This window comes from Marmota monax, unplaced genomic scaffold (genome assembly GCF_021218885.2).
Source record: "Marmota monax isolate L192 unplaced genomic scaffold, Marmota_monax_Labrador192_F-V1.1 WCK01_AAM20220418_F8-fsc00008, whole genome shotgun sequence".
NCBI lineage: Eukaryota > Metazoa > Chordata > Mammalia > Rodentia > Sciuridae > Marmota > Marmota monax.
The window spans coordinates 20,413,398-20,436,434 of NW_026694432.1; the positions used below are offsets into that span (position 1 = coordinate 20,413,398).

General features: G+C 45.8%; 2 protein-coding genes across 2 annotated transcripts; both read left to right on the plus strand.

The window, feature by feature from the left end:
• Nucleotides 1-10,741, plus strand: Gpatch3 (G-patch domain containing 3). The gene is made up of 7 exons (XM_046469176.2): nucleotides 1-488; nucleotides 3,857-4,278; nucleotides 6,673-6,847; nucleotides 8,007-8,066; nucleotides 8,924-9,045; nucleotides 9,177-9,304; nucleotides 10,080-10,741. The coding sequence occupies exons 1-7, from the start codon at nucleotides 38-40 to the stop codon at nucleotides 10,294-10,296; spliced, it is 1,575 nt and encodes a 524-aa protein (XP_046325132.1). The 5' UTR covers nucleotides 1-37; the 3' UTR covers nucleotides 10,297-10,741.
• A 139-nt stretch (nucleotides 10,742-10,880) lies between these two features.
• On the plus strand, nucleotides 10,881-21,948 carry Gpn2 (GPN-loop GTPase 2). Its single transcript, XM_046469177.2, has 5 exons — nucleotides 10,881-11,544; nucleotides 12,514-12,670; nucleotides 14,676-14,836; nucleotides 15,834-15,964; nucleotides 17,798-21,948. The coding sequence occupies exons 1-5, from the start codon at nucleotides 11,134-11,136 to the stop codon at nucleotides 17,868-17,870; spliced, it is 933 nt and encodes a 310-aa protein (XP_046325133.1). The 5' UTR covers nucleotides 10,881-11,133; the 3' UTR covers nucleotides 17,871-21,948.
• The last annotated feature ends 1,089 nt before the right edge of the window (nucleotides 21,949-23,037 follow it).

Sequence of the window (23,037 nt, forward strand, 5' to 3'; positions counted from 1 at the left end):
TGAGAATTGGTTCTAGCCGATCATGTGACAATCCAAGATGGCGCTGCCCGGCGAGGCGGAGGAAGTGGCGACAGTTTACCTGGTAGTGAGCGGTATCCCCTCTGGGTTGCGCTCGGCCCAGCTACGGAGCTATTTTAGCCAGTTCCGGGAACAGCCGGGCGGTGGCTTCCTCTGTTTCCATTACCGGCATCGGCCGGAGCGGGCCCATCCCCAGGCCACTCCCGACTCTGTCCCCACTTCTGCCAATCCTGTTGCTGAGGGTCAGGTTCTCTCCCAGACTGCGGCCACCGATGCCCGAAGTTTCTCCACTCGGAACACTGCTCCCGCTCAGACCCGCACCTGCTGCTGCGTCATCTCTGTTCGGGGGTTGGCTAAAGCCCAGAGGTTTCTTCGCATGTACTCAGGACGCCGGTGGCTGGATTCTCTAGGAACTTGGCTCCCGGGTCGCTGTGTCATCCACCGACTTAGGCTACCCACTGAGGCATCAGGTATAAGTATAAAAGATAATGGACTAGCCGGGCGCGGTGACGCATGCCTGTAATCCCAGCGGCTCGGGAGGAGAATCCCCAGTTCAAAGCCAGCCTCAGCAAAAGCGAGGCGCCAAGCAACTCAGTGAGACCCTGTCTCTAAATGAAATGCAGAATAGGACTGGGGATGTGGCTCAGCGGTCCAGTGCCCTTGAGTTCAATCCCCTGTATGCCCCCACCGCCCGCCCCCCCCAAAAAAAAGATAATGGACTGGGCCTACATGCTCAAAAATAAAGGCACCTTTCCCGAGGGGTGGCTAAGATAAGTTACACCTCTCTGTTTACTACTCAGAGGTTAGGTCATTTCTGGACAGAGCTTCAGGCCCAACTTGAACCTTAGTTTAACTTAGGAATTAACAAAGGAGAGAAGCCTATTCAGATGCTCCATCATCCATTTTTCAGTTTATTTGATCCTCTCTGAGATCTTTTCTCAGAGAAGTTGATTTTGCACTGACAAAAAAGGAAATCAAGTTTTTGTCAACCTAATATAAGCAGTAGAGAGACTGGTTCTTCAAAAAAAAAGTTTATTTGGGAGCAAAGAGGAATTGCAGTCGGGGATCCATGTGCCATGGTGAACCTTGGAGGGCCTTAAGTGTATCAGGGAGGCAAAGGTAGACAAGGGTCTCAAAGGCGAAATGTGGAAGGTTACCTAAATTGTTTTGAAACAATGATCCTTGCTTACAAGGATCAATAATAAGGGTGGAGTCAGTTCAAGATTGAACAGGCAGTTGTTGGGTAGATGTCCTTATAGAAGTATTTTTGTTTAAGGTTCATAGTAGCTTTTGTGCAAGGTTGTGGTTTGGCAGTCTTGCAATAGTGCCTTTTATCAGGGAAATGTGGGTGAAGACCTCCTGCCTCCTCCATTTTGTTAATGTTTGGCATAAGTGTTTCCATTTTGATCTGACAATTTTCATATAGCCCTTTTGCACTCTCTTTGACACCCTTCCAATTTCTTTGCTTTGGATAGTTCCCACTTGCTTTGGTAATCATTTGGGGAAATAGGAAATACAGTGCATAGTCCTCCCATTTATTCATTTAACAGATGGCTATATTTCTAGACCTAATGTGATGCTAACTGGTATGCAGAGAACAGTTGGACACTCTGTGCTCAGAATCCACAGAGAAAAACAGATTTAGAAAGAGGTAATTGTTAGAGTTGTTATTCTAATTATTAATAGTTACTGGGTTAACTCTGTGTACTGTACTAGGCCTTTCATTTTCTTACTTTGGGTATATTGTACTAGAGATTGAATGTAGGTCTGCTGTGCTACTGAGCTACATTCCCACCCCATTTTATTTTATTTTAATTTTGAGACCAGGTCTTGGTAAATTGCCCAGGCTGGCCACAAACTTGTGATTCTCCTGCCTCAGCCTCGGTGGCTGGGATTACTGGCATGCACCACTGGGCCTGGCTTTATTTATTTATTTTTAAGAGACAGAGTCATTAGTGGGATGTAGTGGCACACATCTGTGATCCCAGTGACTAGGGAAGCTGAAGCAGGAGGATCTCAAGTTTGAGGCCAACCTCAACAATTTAGCAGGGCCCTAAGCAACTTAGTAAGACCCTGCCTTAAAAGAAAAACAAAAGGGAGAGGGATGTGACCGAGTGGTAAAGTGCCTCTAGGTTCAATCTCTAGTACCAAAAAGAGAGAAAGAGTGTCTGTCTCACTTTGTTGCCCACACTGAGACAATCTCCTGCCTCAGCCACTTCATTGGCCCAAATGGCTACATTTATTTTTTTAATGTGTGCTGATGATCAAACCCCATCACTGAGTTACACTTCCAGCCCATCATTTTCTTTCTTTTATTTTCCTTATTTCTTTCACAGTACTAGGAATTGAATCCAGGGGAACTCTACTAGTGAGCTAAATCCTTAGTCTTTTTTTCTTTTTTTTTTCAAATAAGGTTTCCCTAAGTTGCTGAGGCTGACCTACAACTTGTAATCCTCCTGCCTCAGCCTCCTGAATGACTGAGATTACAGGTGTGCCTCACCATGCCTGGCCAGCCTTTTATTGTCTTATTGATCCCATACAACAATTCTATGAGATAGAAACTATTGTTATTCCCATTTTATAGGTGAGAAAACTGAGGAATGCAGAAGTTTGTGACTTGCCCAAGATTACAGAGCTAATAAGTGTCAGAGCCAGAATACAAACCTGTGTCTGCTGTAGAGCCTATGTTTTTTTTTTTTTTTTTTTTTTTTTTTTTGGTACTAGGGATTGAACGCAGGGGCACTCAACCACTGAGCCACATCCCTAGCCCTATTTTGTAAGACAGGGTCTCACTGAATTCCTAGTGCCTCGACATTGCTGAGGCTGGCTTTGAACTCGTGATCCTCCTGCCTCAGCCTCCTGAGTTGCTGGGATTACAGGCGTGTGCCACAGTGCCCAGTTTTTTTTTTTTGTTTGTTTGTTTGTTTGTTTTTAACAAGGGCTTACTATATATCCTAGACTGACCTTGAACTCCTGGGCTCAAGTGATTCTCCTGCCTCAGCCTCCCGAGTAGCTGGGGCTGTAGGTGCACACCACCACCACACCCTGCTAGAGCCTATGCTTCTTATTAAGTACTGTGAGTGACAGGAGGGAGGAACTGAATTCCTAGAGACCTTAGGAAATGTAGCTTTTAATCCAGATATTGAAAGTAGTAAGAATTATAGGAAAGTATGGTGTTCATAGTAAATGGCATTTGGAGACACAGAGATGAAAAATTCTGTGGAACTTTCTGGGTATGTTAAATTGTTTGGTGTGGCTAGAACACTGGCTATGAGAGAGTGCAGGAGAAGAGAGTTGGTGATAGTTGAGATGCTAAAGGTCAGTATGAAGCTGGGGGTGTGGCTCAGTGGTATACTACATGCTTAGAATGTACAAGGCCCTACAATCTCTAGCACCGAGAGGGAGGGAGAGAGAGAGAGAAGTCTGGTGCAGGTACACACCTATAATCCTAGTGATTTGGGAGACTGAAGTAGGAGGTTTACAAATTCAAGGGCAGCCTCAGCAATTTAGCAAGGCCCTAAGCAACTCAGACCCTGTCTCAAAAAATAAAAAGGACTGTAGATGTAGCTCAATGGTAAAGCTCCCCTGGGTTCAAACCCCAGTGCCAAAAACAAAAAACGGAGGAGGAGGAAAAAAGGTCAGCAGGAGCCAAATCTGTGAGAAACTTATGTGCTCAGCCAAGGTGATGAGAAGTGGCATGAAACTGCTGTAGGGAGGGACTCAGAGAAGTTTGAAAGGGAACTTCAGTAGAGTAATGGATTTAAACCTTGACTGATTTCTGGCTCAAGTATTGCTGGAGGCTTCTGGTTTTCAAAGTCCATTCTTCTTTCTTCTCAAGGTTTGGGCTCTTTTCCATTTAAGACCCGGAAGGAACTACAGAATCGGAAGGCCAAGAATGAAGTCTTCACCCTGGCTGACCTGAGGCAGCTGCCAGAACTGAACCCACCAGTGCTGATGCCTAATGGGAATGTGGGGACTCCCCTACGGGTCTTTTTGGAGTTGATTCGGGCCTGTCGCCTACCACCCCGAATCATCACCCAGCTGCAGCTCCAGTTCCCTAAGACGGGGTCCTCTCGCCGCTACGGCAATGTGCCCTTTGAGTATGAGGACTCAGAGACTGTGGAACAAGAAGAGCATGTGTACACAGCCGAGGGCGAGGAAATACCCCAGGGAACCTGCCTGGCAGATACACCAGCTGGTCCTTATGAAGATCTAGAGGATGAAAGGGAAAAGGAGGAAGAAGAGTCTCACTCAGATGATGTGAGTACACTATACACCCTGTCCTTGTTGGCAGCTTAAAGAGGCCAGAGCATTAATAATACTATGTTTCAATTATATATTACAAGGATTTAAAAAATTTTTTTTTTTTAGTTGTAGTTGGATATTTATTTATTTTTATGTGGTGCTGAGGATCGAACCCAGTGCCTCACATGTGCTAAGCAAGCGCTCTGCTGCTGAGCTCCATATATTACAAGGATTCTTAACCTGGGGTCCTCACGGGGCTTCCAAGGAGTATGAGAACTCCCTGACATTGACTATAAAACTGGATTTGCATGTATATATGTATGTGTGTCTATATACACTCACTATACATATATGTACATGCCAATATATAGGTATATATACATATGTATATATACACATGCACACGTATATGTATATGTGTATGTATGTGTGTATATATATGTGTATATATGTATTCATATATACATATGTATATTTGAGGGAGAGGGTCCATGGTTTATATAAGATTTTTGTTGTTTTTGGTACCAGGTATTGAACCCAGTGCACTTAACCACTGAGCCATATCCCCAGCCCTTTTTTGTATTCTATTTAGTGACAAGGTCTTGCTAAGTTGCTGAGGCTAGCTTTAAACTGGTGATCCTCCTCTCTCAGCCTCCTGAGCTGCTAGGATTATAGGCATGCACCATTGCACTCAGTTTATATAAAAAGATTTTTTTAAATGGTACTTCTTTTCATTCCCTTGGAAGGAAGGAAAGTTCCTTTTGTTTTTGGTACCAGGGATTAAACTCAGGGATACTCAATCACTGAGCCACATCTCGAGCCCATTTTTAATTTTTATTTATTTATTTTAAAAATATTTTTATTAGTTATTGACGGACCTTTATTTATTTATATGTGGTGCTGAGACTCAAACCCAGTGCCTTACACATGCTAGGCAAGCACTCTGTCACTGAGCCACAACCCCAGCCCTATTTTTTATTTTTATTTATTTATTTATTTATTTATTTATTTATATATTTTAGTTGTCAATGAGGCCCTTTATTTATTCATTCATTCATTCATTCATTCATTCATATGCGGTGCTCAGAATCGAACCCAGTGCCTCACACATGCTAGGCAAGTGCTCTACCACTGAGCTACAATCCCAGCCCCATATTTTTTTGAGACAGGGTCTCACTAAGTTGCTGAGGCTGGCCTTGAACATGCAATCTTCCTGCCTCAGCCGCCTGAGCCAATGGGACTACAGGTGTGTGCTCTCTCTCTCTTTTTTTTTAATAACAACAACAACAACAAAAAACACCTTAATACTGAATCACAAATCTCAAAATTAATTTAAAAGCTATTTTAACCTTAGGAAGGCTCCTTTTCATAGAAATGTACTGATGAAGAGATGTTCAGTTTGCCTAAGATCATCTAAGGAAGCAGAGACAGAGCTGGGATGGGAACCCAGTCCTCCTTGCTACTTCTCTATCCTCTGTGTGCCTTCTCTGTGTGGCTGAGCAGTTACCACTGGCTTCTGACCTTGAGTCAGTGGACTGAACACCAGCTTCTATACTAACTCTGTCAGCAAAATAGATAGTTCTTCAACTCCTTTGTCCAAATTTGGCTCATATATAAAATCAAGTGAGATGGGTTTTGTTAGGACAACTTGTTAGTTCTTTTTTTTTTGGTGGTGCTGGGGATTGAACACAGGGCCTTATGGATACTAGGCAAGCACTCTACCAACTGAGCTATGTTCCCAGTCCAGTCCCCAGTCCCAGTTAGTTCTTGCCTTTTCTTTCTTTGTAACATAAGGCGTAAAGGCCTAAACAGTGTGTGTTGATTAGCACTGAGAGTTCAGAGACTGGTGAGAAACCTGTAGGCCTTTAATAGGCTATAGGACTTGAGGGATTGAACTTTAACCAAGTGAAGAACTAACTGGTGTGGGAGGAGAGGGCACATATTTCAGCCAAGAGGATCTTCATGGCCAGGAGCACAGAACTGAAAGTGAGTTTTGCTCGTGGGAGGAGCAAATTATTTTGAGCAATGTTGGGATGGTAAGATGTGGTGGTGAAGGCTTCAAGGGCCAAATATGTGCTGCTTCTGAGACATCTGAAGGAATGGACCCTTCTAGGGAGGGAACTTTTTTTTTTTTTTTTGGTATTGAGGATTGAACCCAGGGCATTTAACCACTGAGCCACATCCCCAGCCCTTTTTTTTTTTTGTGTGTGTATTTTATTTAGAGAAAGGGTCTCACTGAGTTGCTTAGGGCCTCGCTAAGTTGCTGAGGCTGGCTTTGAACTCCTGATCTCCTAGCCTCAGCCTCTCCAGCCGCTGGAAGTATAGGCAAGTGCCACCATGCCTGGCTTTAGGGAGGGAAGTGAGGTCGGCAGCTGAACAGTAAGGTCACCTCTTTCCACCTTTTTCCAGGATGATGACCGGGGTGAGGAATGGGAGCGACATGAAGCACTGCATGAAGATGTGACCAGGCAGGAGCGGACCACTGAACGGCTCTTTGAGGAGGAGATTGAGCTTAAGTGGGAGAAGGGTGGCTCTGGCCTAGTATTCTACACTGATGCCCAGTTCTGGCAGGAGGAAGAAGGAGGTAAGGTGGTGTTAGTCAGCTTTCTGTCACTGTAACAAGTACCTGAGATATCAGCTTCTAGAGAGAAAAGGTTTATTTTGGTTCACTGGTTTTATTCCAAGGTCAGTTGACCCTGGGGCTTTTTTGGGGGGAAGGGACTGTGTGAGGCAGCACACTGACAGGGAAGCACATAGTGCACCAAGCCCATTCATCTCATGGCTGGGATGCAAAGAAGGAAGAAACCAGGGTGTAATAGGCCCCTTTGAGGTCACACCCAAAAATAACCCAAAAAACTCTCACTAGGCCCCACCACTTTGAGACAGGGTTTCCTTATGTTGCTAGGCTGGTCTCAAACTCCTGGGCTTGCCAGGTGTGGTAGTGCACGCCTATAATCCCAGTGGCTTGGGGCTGAGGCAGGAGGATCACGAGTTCAAAGCCAGCCTCAGCAAAAGCGAGGTACTAAGCAACTCAGTGAGACCTTGTTTCTAAATAAAATATAAGAGCTGGGGTTATAGCTTAGTTGGTAGAGTGCTTGCCTCACATGTACAAGGCCCTGGGTTCAATCCACAGCACAACACACACACACACACAAAATTAATATATTCTATTAAATAAAATACAAAATAGGGTGGGGGTGTACCTTAGTGGTCTAGTGCCCCTGAGTTCAATCCCAGGTAACCCCCCAAAAAAAAAACCTCCTGGACTCAGGTGATCTTCCTGCCTCAGCCTCCTGTTTAGCTGGGACTACAGGCACATGCCACTGTGCTATAGGCCCTCCACCCTTAAAAGTTTTCATCATCTTTCAAACTGGGATCGAGCTAATTTTAACATGGGTTTTGGGAGGATGTTTAAGATCCAAATTTTTGGAGGATGGCACTCAGGCAAGAGCAGTTGAACTCTCTATGCTCTTTCGGGGTTCTTTGTTCCCCACGGTGGATTCCCTGACAGTGAACCCAAACAAAAAGCTAGGAAACAGGCTTACTTTTATTGTATATGAGAGAGCAGTCATCCCTTTTTGGAGTGAAGGATCAGTGGGATGGACAGAAAAACACCTCAGTTCCAATTCTGAATTACCCTCCTGAAAATACAAACAAAAGCCTCAGATTCTGGACCATGTTTAGCTGTCAACAGAATTGGCAGTTCTTAACCCACTCTGCTGAATGCTTTTCTCTCTCTGCAGACTTTGATGAACAGACAGCTGATGACTGGGATGTGGACATGAGTGTGTACTACGACAAAGGTACAGGGCAAGGGGTGGCAAAAGGGGTAGAACTGTTGTCCTGGCCTTGGGGTGACACTTTGCCAGGCGTGCTTAGCTGACTGAAACAGATATGAGACCAGCTCCTTTGCTGTCTTCAGGGGACTGGTTCCATGATCCTCACAGATACCAAAATCTGCAGATACTCATGTCCCTTATGTAATAAAATGGCACAGTATTTGCTTACAGCATACACACATCCTTTCATATGCTTTACGTTATCTCTTCAAAAAAAAAAAAACATCTTCAGATGACTTAATACAATGCAAATGCTATAACCATATTATATTGTATAATTTGGGGGAAAAAAGTTCCAGAGTATTTTCAATCCACGGTTGGTTGTTTCCACAGATGCAGAACCAGTAGATATAGAGGGCTGACTACTTGACATCTTGAGTACTTTAAGTGTTGGCTGTTTTTTTTTGTTTTTTTTTTTTTGCTGTGTGAGGAGAAAGGACACATGAGGACAGTCCTCAGGGAGGTCTGAGTCTGATGAGTAGGCCCTGGTGAAGTGGGGTGATCAGGAACTCAGGCTCTGATCAGAGCATAGCTCTGAAGTAAAAAATTACCTGGGGTTGGGGGGAGACCTGGGTTCTGATTTCATCTGTCATTTGTTGGCTCTGTGAGTTTTCTGTACCAAAATTTCTTTATCTGTATGATGAGGAGAGCCATGGTTCCTACTCTTGGCACACTCCCCTCTAATGAGTGAAAGAAGGTAATATAATTGGATACCAAGAAAATATATCAGTAAATCTTGTGAGGGAATCCTAGAAACCTGGTCCCTCCCCTGCCCCTTCATTGAGAAGAACCCTTCTGCAAACTGGGTTCTGGTTCCTCAGATGGTGGAGACAAGGATGCCCGAGACTCTGTCCAAATGCGGCTAGAACAGAGACTCCGTGATGGCCAGGAACATGGCTCTGTGATTGAACACCAGGTGGGCACCTTTGAGCGCCACACAAAGGTGAGTGAGCACTGTGCCCATTCCACTGACCCCTTTCTTTTCCTTCTTTGTCTTCATTCCTTGTCCCATCCCCAATCCTCATGCTCTAGGAAGGAGCCCCATTTCTTGAATCTTGTCCCTTCTCTCTACAGGGCATTGGCCGGAGAGTGATGGAGCGGCAGGGCTGGGCTGAGGGCCAGGGTCTGGGCAGCAGTTGCTCAGGAGTACCTGAGGCCTTGGATGGTGATGGCCAGCATCCCAGATGTAAGCGTGGATTGGGGTAAGTGTGGCTTAGGGACTTCCCAGGGACTCAAGCCAGCCTTCCTGCTAGTTTTGGGATAGGTGCCGAGTGTCCTAGGGGATGAACTTCAAAGCAAAGTTAGAAGGAAAAAGTGGATCTGAGCCGGACGTGGTGGTTCACACCTGTAATCCCAGCAGCTCGGGAGGCTGAGGCACAAGGATGGCGAGTTCAAAGCCAGCCTTAGCAATGGTGAGGCACTAAGCAACTCAGTGAGACCCTATCTCTAAATAAAAAATACAAAATAGGGCTGGGGATATGGCTCAGTGGTTGAGTGACCCCAAGTTCAATCCCTGGTACCAAAAAAAAAAGTAGATCTGGCACTATTCATTTTTATTTTAGACCAAGCCCTAAGACAAGGTAGTCATTGATCTCCTGGGAGAGTTTTTACTTTTAGTCTGAGTTTGGACTTGAAAGCTGTTAGGGAGTCTGTAGTGATGTGATAGAAGTTCTATCTGTGGTCCCTTGTTGCTGATACTATCTGTCAATAGATAGATCTGGAGGCTGGAGAGCAAAATTCCAGATATAAAGCTCTTTTTGGGGGGCTGGATGTGTGGCTCAGTGGTAGAGTGCTTGCCTGGTATGCACAAAGCTTTGGGCTGGATTCCCAGCAGAGGAGTACCCCCCCCCCCCCGAAAAAAAAAAAGGCAGCTGTGTCTTTCAGACACAGATATGTAGCAGCTATTTCCCTGTCCTTTTCCAACCCCTTTACTGAGTTTTCAGAGAGAGCAGCCCTCTTATTGAGAGCTCTTTCCAGGTACCATGGAGAGAAGCTTCAGCCATTTGGACAACCGAAGAGGCCCCGTGGAACTGGCTTGGGGCTCATCTCCACCATATATGATGAGCCTCTACCCCAGGACCAGAGGGAGTCACTGCTCCGACGTCAGCCACCCACCAGCATGAAGTTTCGGACAGACATGGCCTTTGTGAGGGGTTCCACTTGTGCCTTGGACACCCCCTCAGAGCCTAAGTGAGGGTTGGAGGCTTCCTTGCAGGATGACAGCCCTCTGCCTGGGCCTTGTTTACTACCGAAGCAGAAAGGAGTCTGGAAGCAGCAATCCCTGGCTGCTTGTCCGTTCTCTACCTCAGGGCTTTTTACAGCCCCCAATCCTTGGATATTAGGGCTTAAGGACCTTTCCTCATTCGTCTCCTACCCTTAGTCCCTGTTTGGGCTTGCGCAGTACCTTGAGCTGGACTGCCTGAGACCATTAGCACAATCTTCACTGGGGGTCTGAAGGAAGCCCCATGGAGGTCAGAGAGAGGGCGAAAGGAAAGGATTTGTGGTCCCTGGAAGAGAAGGTTTTTGGACAGACAATCCACCGCCTCTGCCCCCACTGGCTGGGACCCAGCTACGGGGAGTCCGCCTGAGGTGGCCCGGGCCTGCGACGTAATGGGAGAATAAAAAGGTTTACGACCGGACATCGCTTTTCTCTTCTTATCCGGGCCTGGGGAAAAGTCAGAGGATCAAGACTGGTGCTGTTCGGCTCGCCAAGTCCCCAAGACAGACCCACGCTCCCACAGCGAAAGTCCCTTCTGTGTGGCCACGCCCAGCTTGGTAGCGCCGCTGCCTTAGGGCGGGACTTCCTCTCCCGGCCCCGCTGCTTCCGACGCCGCCCGGAAGTCGAGAGCTGGTGCCTTCAGTACCGGCCCCCTTTCCTGCCCTTTCCTGGCGCGGGTTCCCTAGGTTGCGGTCGTCATTCCCTGCAGAGACCACGTCGGTGGTCTCCCGCCCGTAGTTTCATCTCCTATACAGGTGTCCGCCCTGTTTTCCCGTTGGGTTCATCTGTTCGGTTCCGGACCACGTTCTCCCCATGGCGGGAGCCGCTCCGGCCACGGCCTTCGGGCAGGCTGTGATCGGCCCGCCGGGCTCAGGAAAGACCACGTATTGCCTGGGCATGAGTGAGTTCCTGCGCGCGCTGGGCCGGCGCGTGGCGGTGGTGAACTTGGACCCGGCTAACGAAGGGCTGCCATACGAGTGCGCTGTGGACGTGGGCGAGCTAGTGGGACTGGGTGATGTGATGGATGCGCTGAGGCTGGGACCCAACGGCGGCCTGCTTTACTGCATGGAGTACCTGGAAGCCAACCTGGACTGGCTGCGGGCCAAGCTGGACCCACTCCGCGGCCACTACTTCCTCTTCGATTGCCCAGGCCAGGTGGAGCTGTGCACGCACCACGGCGCCCTTCGCAGCATATTCTCGCAGATGGCTCAGTGGGATCTCAGGGTGCGTCTCGGTTTGGGCAGGTCCATTTTGCAGGTGGAGCAACTAAGGAAGACAGGGTCCACGCCCTCATGTTACACAGTGACCTAGGGACCAAGTTGCTTTGAAGTAAAAACAGTTATGAGCTCCAATTTTGTCTCTGCCACTGACTCGCTGTGTGTTCTGGGTGGGATCTCTTTGAACTTCTGTTTTCTTACCTGTAAAACGATCTGTTGGTACCCAGTTTGACACTTTGGGAAATAGGGAAGGAGTTTTATATATAAAGTTGGTGGACAAGAGTAAGTGGAAGAATGGAGGCAGATGTATTGTTGGGATTTGAATTTGTTGTCCACTTAGAGCTTTGTGCCAGGCATTTTATTTTTTAAAAAAAGGGGGGGGGGAGAAAAGGACTTCTGTAATTTCAGCCATTCATAAAGCTGAGAAAGATTGCAAGTTCAAGAGGAGACTCAAAACTTAGTGGAGAGGGGATGGCTGAGTTGTGGCTCAGTGGTAAAGTGCTTGCCGAGCATATGTGAAGCACTGGGTTCCAGTCTCAGCACCACATATGCATAAAAAAATAAGTAAAGGTCCATTGAAAACTTAAAAAAAAAAAAAAAGTTAGGGCCTGGGCATATTACTCAGTAGAGTGCTTGCCTCGCATGCACAAGGCCCTGGGTTCAATCCCCAGCACCTCCACCAAAAAAAAGAACAACTTAGTGAGACCCTGTCTCAAAATCAATTAAAAGGGCTGTGGATGTAGCTCAGTGGTAAACCACCCCTGGTTTCAATCCCAGTACTGCAAACAAAAAAGGAGAAAAAGTGACCCCATATCTTCTGGGAGAAGAGCATGAGGATGGCTATTAGAACAAAACAGGACCAGGAGGAAACTATGGAGAAGGTTTACAGTCTGCCCTCAAGCTTCTAATATGATGAAACAACAAGCCAAAATGTTCCCTGCCTCCCGAGGTCATACTCTGTCTCTTCCCCTCCCAGCTGACTGCTGTCCATCTTGTGGATTCTCATTACTGCACAGACCCAGCCAAGTTCATCTCAGTATTATGTACCTCTCTGGCCACCATGTTGCATGTGGAGCTGCCACACGTCAACCTCCTCTCCAAGATGGACCTCATTGAGCATTATGGGAAACTGGGTAAGAGTTCCTGTTTTGGGTTGGCAAAGAATAGGGCAGCAGCTGGGCTGGAGTGAAAAAGATCTCAGCTGAAGAACGCTACCTCTGGGACCTTGCGTGGTAGCAGCCATAGCGGGTCCTAACTTCTGCCCGTTTATTTTGTGCCACATGCTATTGTAGATTTTCGAGATAAGAGGGCTACAGATGTTAATGTGTTAAGGAAACAAGGTGATAAGACAGTGAGTGGCTGGGAGGGAAGAATGTCTTACTGCTCTTAGGCAGTGACATCTGAATGGTGAAGAGCCAATTAAAGGAGGACTGTTCTAGGCAGAGGGTCCAGTAAGGGTAAAGGCTTTGTGTTGGTTTGGGCTGCAAAAATACCATTAGCCACATGGTTTAAACAGCAAACATTTATTTCTGTTTTGGAGACTGAGAAGTCTTAAGATCCAAGGTTTGGTGAGAGCCTCCTCCTGACTTGTGAACAGCCACCTTATGACACTGTCCTCACATAGCAGAGATGCAGGGGAGTTGTCTAGGATCCCAGTGGCCAACATTTTTCTCCTGCTGAATTAGTGCTCTGTTGTACCAGAGGTGTTGGTTCCCTAAATAGCATATCCAGCCATAAAGGAGCTTACAGAAGAAAAGCTAAAATGACTAGTACACAGGGAGGGAGGTTGTTGGGGGAAGTGAAGTGACATTGACCTTATTCAGGGAGGTTAACTACCTCTCAAGACATGAAGGGATGTCAGTACATTGAGAGGAGCCACCTCATCTCAGGACATTCCTGCCAAGGAGCCCAAATGCTTGACTTTTCTGGGCAGAAATGGACAGTGTAGGGAGACCTACTTTCCTTCTTTCAGTGGGAAATTAATTCACAGAACTGACTCAGGGACCTCAGAGCATCTATTTGGGTCTCCTTGTTTTATATTAAGAAGGAACTGGGGGCTGGGGATGTGGCTGAAGCGATAGTGTGCTCGCCTGGCATGCGTGCGGCCCAGGTTCGATCCTCAGCACTACATACAAACAAAGATGTTGTGTTCGCCGAAAACTAAAAAATAAATATTAAAAAAAAAAAAAAAAGAAGGAACTGGGCTGGGGTTGTGGCTCAGTGGTAGAGCACTTGTCTAGCATGTTCAAGGCACTGGGTTCAGTTCTCAGCACCACATATATAAATAAGTAAATAGGGCTGGGGATGTGGCTCAAGCGGTAGCGCGCTCGCCTGGCATGCGTACGGCCCGGGTTCGATCCTCAGCACCACATACAAAGATGTTGTGTATGCCGAGAACTAAAAAAAAATAAATATTAAAAAATTTAAAAAAAAATAAATAAATAAGTAAATAAAATAAAGATCCTTGAACAACTAATAAAAATATTTTTAAAAAAGGAGGAACAGTCTTACAAAGGGAAAATGATTTACCCAAGAGGCCATGCCTGGAATGTATCAGTAATTCAACTGGACCAGTACTTACAGAGTCCTTGTAGTGTGTGTGTTCCAGGCCCTGCAGGTGCTACGAGGCTGAGCTTCATGAGGCAGGGACTAAACACAGTTCTCAATACCTATTTGAAATTGTTATTTACTACCATTAGTCACCTATAAACGAGGTGCTCCGGTTTATAGCTTTTAATGCTTACAATGGAGATGGAGACCTGTCCATATAGCTAGTAAGTGACGGAGATAGCTGGTGAAACCAAGTATTTCTTATTAACTTCATTTCACGGCAGCAAGAAGTATGGAGTGACTAAAGAAAATACATCTGCCCCAGTCTTTGCGGGTTTTAAATATTTTGGCAGTACTTGGATCAAGTCCAGTGCCTTGCACATGCTAGGCAAGCACTCTATGACTTAGCTACACCCAAAGCCCATATATTATGGCCTTTTTTTTTTTTTTGCCTCCATTGGGTGTAGGGAGCCAGGGCCTCATGCTTAGTAAGTGTCTATGTTACCACCAAGCAACATCCTCAGCCCTTCAGTCCTCAGGTCTTCAGCCTGATGCTGGCTGCTCCTGAACCCTGGTTTCTCCCCTTAGCCTTCAACCTGGACTACTACACAGAGGTCCTTGACCTCTCCTATCTGCTTGACCACCTGGCTTCTGACCCTTTCTTCCGCCACTACCGCCAGCTCAACGAGAAACTGGTGCAGCTCATTGAAGACTACAGCCTGGTCTCCTTTATCCCTCTGAACATACAGGTACTGAGAGATCTCTTCCCCTTGGCAATACACTCTGGCATGCCTGGGATTCATTAGCCAAGGGCATATAAAGCTTTCAGAGCTTAAACAATGGTCTCTGTCTTGAGTCTATCATTGGGCTCTCTTGTATTCTGGAGCAGGTCCTGTAGTGGGCAGGATTTAGTTTGCCCTATCTGTTGTATATCACTGGATCCTCTCTACACATTTTTTCCTCAGTGTGAAAATGGATGAATGCAGAAAGTTATCAACAAGGGACTTGACTAGTAACAAGTGTGATTAGGCCCATTTATCTGGGTAACTGTTGACTTTGCAAAGCAGTATCCCACCTCTGTGCGTCTCATCTTGCTTTCTGCAAAGATACGTAGGAAACTCAGATGCTGTTAGATTCCTTTGCAGTTGGTAGACTTGAACTAACTTGTCTTATTTCTTTTTCTTTTCTGTTTTTTTGGTCTTTCTTTATTTTCGTGTGTGTGTGTGTGTGTGTGTGTTTACTGGGGATTGAACCCAGGCCTGAGCTACATCCCCAGTCCTTTTTATTTTGAGACAAAGTCTTTCTAATTTTCTGAGGGTCCTACTAAATATTTGAGGCTGGCCTTGAACTTACAATTCTCCTGCCTCCAGAATTACTGGGATTACATGTGTGTGCCACACCCCCAGACCTTTTTATTTTTATTTTGAGAGCAGGTCTTGCTAAGTTGTTGAGGCTGGCCTCAAATTTGTGATCTTCCTGCTCTGGCCTCCCAAGTAGCTAGAATAAACCCAGTGGACTGAATGTTCATAAAGGAGCTTATCCATTCTGATCCGGATGGGTTGGTAGTCAGGAAAGATGGGATTTAGCTAGGCCTCTGGGACACACAGAACTACTCCAGGAAGCTACATGCACAAGAGCATTATGAGTGAGGAGTGAGGAGGATGTGTTTGGAGATTGTAGGCCATTTGGTATAGCCTCAATTCTGCATACCTGTCTTTCACTCATTTATTTATTCTCCATGCTCAGGACAAGGACAGCATCCAGCGAGTCCTACAGGCTGTGGATAAGGCCAACGGCTACTGTTTTGGGGTACAAGAGCAGCGAAGCTTGGAGGCCATGATGTCTGCCGCAGTGGGAGCTGACTTCCATTTCTCCTCGTATCCTTACTCCCTAGACTCACCTGCTTCCTGGCCACAGTTGGAGTATAAAGCATGGGGTGCAGGAATGGCCATGGGAGGTGCCATCACCACCCTGGTGGTGACCAGTTGGCTCTCTGGTGACTATCTTTCTTATGTGCAAAGGTTGGTCCCTTAGAATGCTTCAGGGTGGCTGTACTCAGAACAAAGGAGGATATTGACTGGAAATGTAGTAGCTACAGAGGCCTAAAAATGTAAGGGCATTTGCTCACTAGGGAAAAGTGCAAAGGGTTCAGTTTGCCTGGTGTGTTGCATGTGAAGGGGGAAGAGATGCCGGCATGAGGGAAAGTGGGCAGGACTCGCAGTGGAGGGCCTGAGTGTTCTGCTGGAGTGCGGCCTTCAGCTCAGGGCAGAGAGCCAGCGTTCAGTAAGTACTAAGAGTTGGACCCCCGAGTTTATGGCTTAGACAGTGGGATGTGCTAGTTAACTGGGATGAGGAGGAGGAGGATGGGTGGGGAGGGAGATGCACAGGTGTAATCCCAGCAACTTGGGAGGCTGAGGCAGGAGGGCTGCAAGTTTGAAGCAAGCCTGGGCAACTTAGTGAGACCCTGTCTTAAAATAAAAAAAATAAGGGCTAGGGATGTGGCTCAGTGGTCTAGTACCTGTGGATTCACTTCCTAGAATCCCCCCACATACACACAAAAGGAGGGGGCAGGTTTCTCATTTGAAGGGATGAGAGCTGGCAGATGTGCTATTTAAGAGGGTCATTGGACATCTAGAGCTGTCTAAGAGACAAATCTTTGGAACTGGGTTATTGACCAGTAGGGGTGTCCCTCAGGTCACAGAGGCTATGGTCTGAGAGATTCAGCATCTACATAAGAAGCTGGAGACAAAGGGGGCTCCAGAGTCCTTGGGTATAGAGGAAAGTAATTCTAGCCAACACTTATTCAGGCCGTTTTACATGTAGGAAACAAAACTCCAAGGACAAATGAGTTATAAAATGATGGCAGTAAGATGGGCATGATACCACACACCAGTAAACCCAGATTCTTAGGAGGCTGAGGCTGAAGGAGTGCAAGTTCAAGCCCAGCTTTGGCAACATTGTGAGACCCTGCCTCGGAAAACTAATAAATTAATTATGGCAGTACAATGAGCAGGACCAAGGAGCTGCTTCACACATGCAGTCACTTTCTGCAGCCAAGAAGAGATTTATCATTTTATTTGAGCCTCCATATGTTCTTTTCTTGGCAATGAAGTGACAAATTTTATTGAGGACCTACTATATGCCAACCACAATACTAGGAACTTCATATTCACAGTCTCATTTGATCCTCACAACAGCTTTCAAGTGATATTTTACAGAGAAGAAAAAAGGAATGGCAAAAATCAGAATTTGAGAGGCTGGATTGTAGCTCAGTGGTAGATTACTCACCTTGCATGTGGAAGGCACTGGGTTCAATCCTCAGCACCACATAAAAGTAAAATTAAGGCATTGTATCTATCTACAACTAAAAAAATACATATTAAAAAAAAATCAGGATTTGAACCTCTTCTCTCTGGCTCTGTAGCATGTGCCCTAACAAAGCTGGAAGGTTAGCGCTCTGTGGTCCTCTGATCTTCAGCTATGTGGGAAAGAAACAAATATAGACACATATACATCTGGAGGCTTTAGAGACTTCTCAGACCTAATTGGTCCCTTTTACCTGTGGCCTGAGACTTCACTTATGAGGAAAGAGGGGGATGGGAGGAGTCTGCTAGATATGGTTGGAGGGTGGGCCTCAGTAGAGGTTAAGTACCGCCCAGACCAGTCCTCCGTCCTGTGCCTACTGTCAGCCTTGACTCACCCTTCCCCAGCACGCTGGGCCTCCAAGAGAAGTACCTGGCACCCTCGGACCAGTCAGTGGAACAAGAAGCCATGCAGCTATAGCAACAAGCTGGGCCCTGATGCATAACCCAGCACTGGGGAAAGTGGAGGCTCCTTATAAGCAGCAGACAGCTCACAGGCTGCAGACCCAAGAGCAGGTCCTCCAGCTGGCAAAGGACTTCTGGACAAAAAGCCAGGCATGACAAAGAGCAGAGCACCTACAGTTCCCTCAGTGATGCCCTGGGCTCTGGGCCCTGCTGCACCAGAAGTACCACCAGCAGGCTGAACACTGGCTTTCCTTGGGTTTTGATGAAATGCACATAATAGAGTTTATTTTCTACTTTTTGTGGCTTTAAACTTTTCTTCAATCCTTCAGGCCCAGGGAATTGGGGCAGAACAAGAGACCCTCCAGAGGGTCATGTTTCTTCATACAGGTCAGTGTTTCCCCGTAGTGCAGACTCAGCTGTACGAGAGGATTGACTCCTACTCTCCAGTCATGTGCTTTTGTCACTCTTCAGTTTTAACAGTGAACTTCACACTCAGACCTTCACAGGTGACATTTCCTAGCTAAACCTTATTTAATATTTTATTTTCGTTGTATTTATTTCATGATTTTGCTCTATTTTTGGCAAGTGTTAGCTTGTCAAAAGTTTGAAAGATTGTTTGCTTCAGATATGAAAAATGTATGCAAAGTGAGTTGTTTAAATAAAAATATTAGCCAGGCATAGTGGTGGTACACACCTGTAATTCCAGCAATTTGGGAAGCTGAGGCAGGAGGATTGCAAGTTTTAGGTCAGCCTCAGCAATTTAGCAAGACTGTCTTAAAAAAAAAGAAAAAAGTTCTGGGTGTGTAACTCAGTGCTAAAGTATCGCTGGGTTTAATCCCCAGTTACCCGCCTCTCCAAAAGAAAGAATTAAGTTGTTATGAGGGTGTGTAAAAATTAAGATGATTTGAAGCCAGGAAATACTGCTCTGTGCTTCCTTGACCATTCTTAATGCTGGATGGGAATGACATTCATATTTCCAACCAGGAGGTGGCACCCCAGACTTATTTTTGTGGTTGTAACCTGGCTGTTGGAGGGGACTCGGCTTAGGATGGGTTGTGCCAGCTGTCTCATTTGTATACACCTTCCAGCTGGTTAACATCTGTGAAGAATTTGACAGTTTATGAAGTGCCTCCACACACATCCTCAGGTGGTTATCACCACAACCCCTGGAGATTGACAAAGCAGGGACTGTCACTAAAGCATTACCCATTTTAGAAGGGGAAAACAGATGAGGAGTTGAAACTTACGTCAGCCTTGCTGTTTCCCAATTTTTTGAATTGTGTGTGTCTCTCCTTTGCTATTGATAGTTAACAGCCTTTGAACTGGAATATATCTCAGTGATAGAACACTTGCCTAGCATGTGTGAAGCCCCATGTTCAATCCCCAGACTTCAAAGGGGGTGGATTAGATAAGCTCTTAACCCACAGTATTTGTGGCCAAACATGAGAAAGAATTTAGGCATCTCTAAATGTTTTAAGACTACTAAATCATAAATTGAGGAGAAAGGTCGCTGGTGGTTTGAACAGTTGGATAATTCAGTTTAGGAAAATCTATTCTGAATCAGCATTAAAACAGGCACTGGCCCAGCATGGTGGCACACACCTATGATCCCAGTGGCTCGGGAAGCTGAGGCAGGAGGATCACAAGTTCAAAGCCAGCCTTAGCGAAAGAGAGATGCTAAGCAACTCAGTGAGACCCTGTCTTAATATAAAACAGGGCTGGGGATCTGGCTCAGTGGTCGAGAGCCCCTGAGTTCAATCCCTGATACCTAAAAAAAAACAGGCAGCTGATCTTTGCTTCCCAATTTTGGCACCTGGAGCTGAAAGCAGAAGAGTGGGGGGCTATGAGGAGGCTCCTGTAGCTGGAACAGTATGAAAGCAGACGACCTCAGCTCCCACGCTGGGCTATAGAGGGGATAATAACTGGGTGCTCCCTCCCTAGCCTCTTTCATCTGAGGAGTTCAAAGCACCTTACCTCCATTAACACCCTGCACAGTAGGTGGGAGTACCCACAGAATAAGTCAGGGAAACTGAGGCCAGGAGGCACAGCCTGGGGCTGGCTGTGAGTCACCTGTAGGGCCTGGAGCCCAGGAATCCTGACGCCCAGGCTGCTGGACAAGTCCTTCATCAGGGTGTGAGGTGGGTGCTGTGTTTTTTAAACAGTATCAATAGCTGTGGTCATGGGTTTTAATGCTTACCCATCAGAGGCTCCGACTCCCACCAAAACAAGTCAGGTGTGGGGGCTGGAGCGTGTCATTTACAACTTTATGGCCTCATATCCAAGAGCCCTATGCATTTATTCTCTCTAGTCATGCAGTAGAGATGGATGGAAATAATCCAGAACCTTATTTTCAGGCCTCAATTTTTTTTTCCCCTCAATAAATGTAGTTCCTGGGCTGGGGATGTGGCTCAAGTGGTAGTGCGCTCGCCTGGCATGTGTGCCGCTCTGTTCAATCCTCAGCACCACATACAAACAAAGATGTTGTGTCCGCCGAAAACTAAACAATAAATATTTAAATTCTCTCTCTCTCTCTCTAAAAAAAAAAAAAAAAATGTAGTTCCTGGTGGTTGGGGAGAGGGGCTCACTGGTACAGTGCTTGCCTAGCACATGTGAGGCACTAGGCTCCATTCTCAGAACCGTATAAATAAGAATAAATAAAGGTCGACAACTAAAAAAAATTTTTTTTAATGAAAATAAATATAGTCTCCAAGCAAAATGATTTTCATTTCCTTGTGCATGCACTGAGGTGATGGCATAGGGAAAGCACAGTATAAAGGGAGAGATGTCTGTGAGGCTCATTCAATATGAAATGGGCAGGAAAGGACCATGTTCCAATGTGGCTGACACACAGCAGTCAACCTTATGACTATTTTTTTTTCTTTCCAGATAAAATAACTTGGAAAATGAAAAAAGAAGTAAGTCACCCACAATCCTATTTCAGAAATAATCATTAGCATTTATAATTAATAATAAATTTTTTTCCTTTTCCTTTTTTTGGGGGGCAGGGTAAGTGAATTGAACCCAGAGATACCCTACCATTGAACTATATCCCCAGCCCTTTTTATTTTTTATTTGAGACAGAATTTGGCTAAGTTGCCCAGCCCGGAACTTGCCATCCTTCTGCCTTGGCCTCCCAAGTAGCTTAGCCCAGCCAATAATAAATTTCTGATTCAGATGTATTCTTTCAATCTTATTTTTCTCTACATAAGGGTGATACCATTTATATCACTGGGATATTTTATAATTGCCTTGTTTGCTTGCTTGTTTTGGTACTGGGAGTAAAATCCAGGGCCTTGTGCAAGCTGAGGCGAGTGCTCCGCTCCTGAGCTACATCCCCAGATCTTTTTATTTTGAGATAGGGTCTTACTAAGTTGCCCAGGCTGACCTGGGATTTGTGGTCCTCCTGCCTCAGTTTCCAGAGTACCTGGGATTGCCGAACCCAGTTGTATCCCACTGTTTTCAGTTACACTATTCCATGTAATTAAAAAATATATAAAAACCTTTCTAATGTGTACATAATAACATTTGGTGGTATGGCTATAACCTTGTTTACCTATCCAGACTCCCATGGTTAGCCTATAAGTCACTACCAAGTACTATGGCTAATTAAGAAGTATCCCCCAAAGGATTATGTGTTGAAGGCCTGATCCCCAATGCAGCGATGTTCAGAGGTGGGCCTTTGGGAAGTGACTGGATTATGAGGGCTCTGATCTTATCTGTGGATTGATCCATTTATGGCTTCATAATTTAAATGGACTTTTGGGAGATGATGAAAACCATAGGAGTTGGGACCTAATTGAAGAGACTGGGTTCTTGGGGATGTGGTTGTCCACAGGCCCCCTTCTTCTTTCTCTCTGCTTCCTGACTACCATGAGGAGAACAGCTTTGCTCTGCCACACCCTTCTGCCATGGTGAACTGCCTCATCACAGGCCCAGGAACAGTGGAGCCAGCCAACCATTGACTGAAACCATAAGCCAAAATAGATCTTTCCTTTAAGTTGATTTTTCAGGTGTTTTGTCACAGCAATGAAAAACTAATACACCAAGCTTTTGTAATGGAAAATAGTTCTATGATTAACATTTTTGTACCCTAATCTTTGTCTGAGTCTCTGATTTTTAACTCAAGTGAAATAGCTCACATATCCCAGGTTCTGGATTCATATTACTGAAATCCTTCCTAAGAGAGTGCTACTTTAGGGCCGGGGTTGTGGCTCAGTGGTAGCGTGCTCACCTAGCACGTGCAAGGCCCTGGGTTCCATTCTCAGCACCACATAAGTAAACAAAATAAAGATATTGTGTCCAACTACAACTAAAAAAATAAATATTAAAAGAAAAAGAGAGTGCCACTTTATGTCTTACTGAGTCATTCTTCCTGATATCTCTACTGGCCTTACCATTAGGATCTGTGCATTTCTTGACTCTGAAGTGGAGACTCCAATACTTGGAACACAGTGTGAAATTTGGAAGAACTCACTAGGGACCACAGATCATTGGTTCCCAGCCTAACAAAAAGGCTTAAGAGGGAGGGAGCCCTACAGCCCACAGTGCTGAAACATACCCAGTCTGTATGAGTTAGCAAAATGCTCACCAACAGCTGGCTCACGATGAGAAGTTTGATTCCATCAGGATCTGTAGGAAGAAGAAAGGGAAGGTAGATTTGAGGGATTTTCAGTCCTGTCTCAAGAATCCTGAGAGGGAGCCAGGTGTGGTAATATAAACCTATAAGCCTAGCCACTTGGGAGGCTGAAACACAAGGATCACAAATTTGAGGCCAGCCTGGGCAACTTAGAAGACCCTGTCTCAAAATTAAAAATTAAATGGCCAAGTGTGGCAGTGCACTCCTGTAATCCCAGCAATTTGGGAGATTGAGGCAGGAGGATTTCAAGTTTCAAAGCCAGCTTCAGCAACTTAACAGGGCCCTCAGCAGGACCCTGTCTCAAAATATAAAAAAGAGCTGGGGATGTGGCTCAGTGGTTGCATACCCCTGAGTTCAATCCCCAGTACCAAAAAACCCCAAAAAGGGTTGGGGATATAGCTCAGAGTGCCCCTGTGTTCAATGCCACCAAAAAAAAAAAAAATCCTGAGAGGGTGGGGGTGACTTTAGACAGACATACCCAACACTATTAAGTCTCCTACGGATCCCTCCTCTCCTTTACCTTCTCTTTTCTCTTACCCCTGCTACT

What these genes read in the sequence shown, in the direction of transcription:
- Gpatch3 (XM_046469176.2), top strand. Translation starts at nt 38, where the DNA reads ATGGCGCTGCCCGGCGAGGCGGAGGAAGTGGCGACAGTTTACCTGGTA. An exon ending in CTGGCAGGAGGAAGAAGGAG is followed by an intron (nt 6,848 to 8,006) that starts GTAAGGTGGTGT and finishes CTCTCTCTGCAG; the next exon opens with ACTTTGATGAACAGACAGCT. An exon ending in AGATGTAAGCGTGGATTGGG is followed by an intron (nt 9,305 to 10,079) that starts GTAAGTGTGGCT and finishes AGCTCTTTCCAG; the next exon opens with GTACCATGGAGAGAAGCTTC.
- Gpn2 (XM_046469177.2), top strand. Translation starts at nt 11,134, where the DNA reads ATGGCGGGAGCCGCTCCGGCCACGGCCTTCGGGCAGGCTGTGATCGGC. An exon ending in TGGCTCAGTGGGATCTCAGG is followed by an intron (nt 11,545 to 12,513) that starts GTGCGTCTCGGT and finishes TTCCCCTCCCAG; the next exon opens with CTGACTGCTGTCCATCTTGT. An exon ending in TGAGCATTATGGGAAACTGG is followed by an intron (nt 12,671 to 14,675) that starts GTAAGAGTTCCT and finishes TTCTCCCCTTAG; the next exon opens with CCTTCAACCTGGACTACTAC.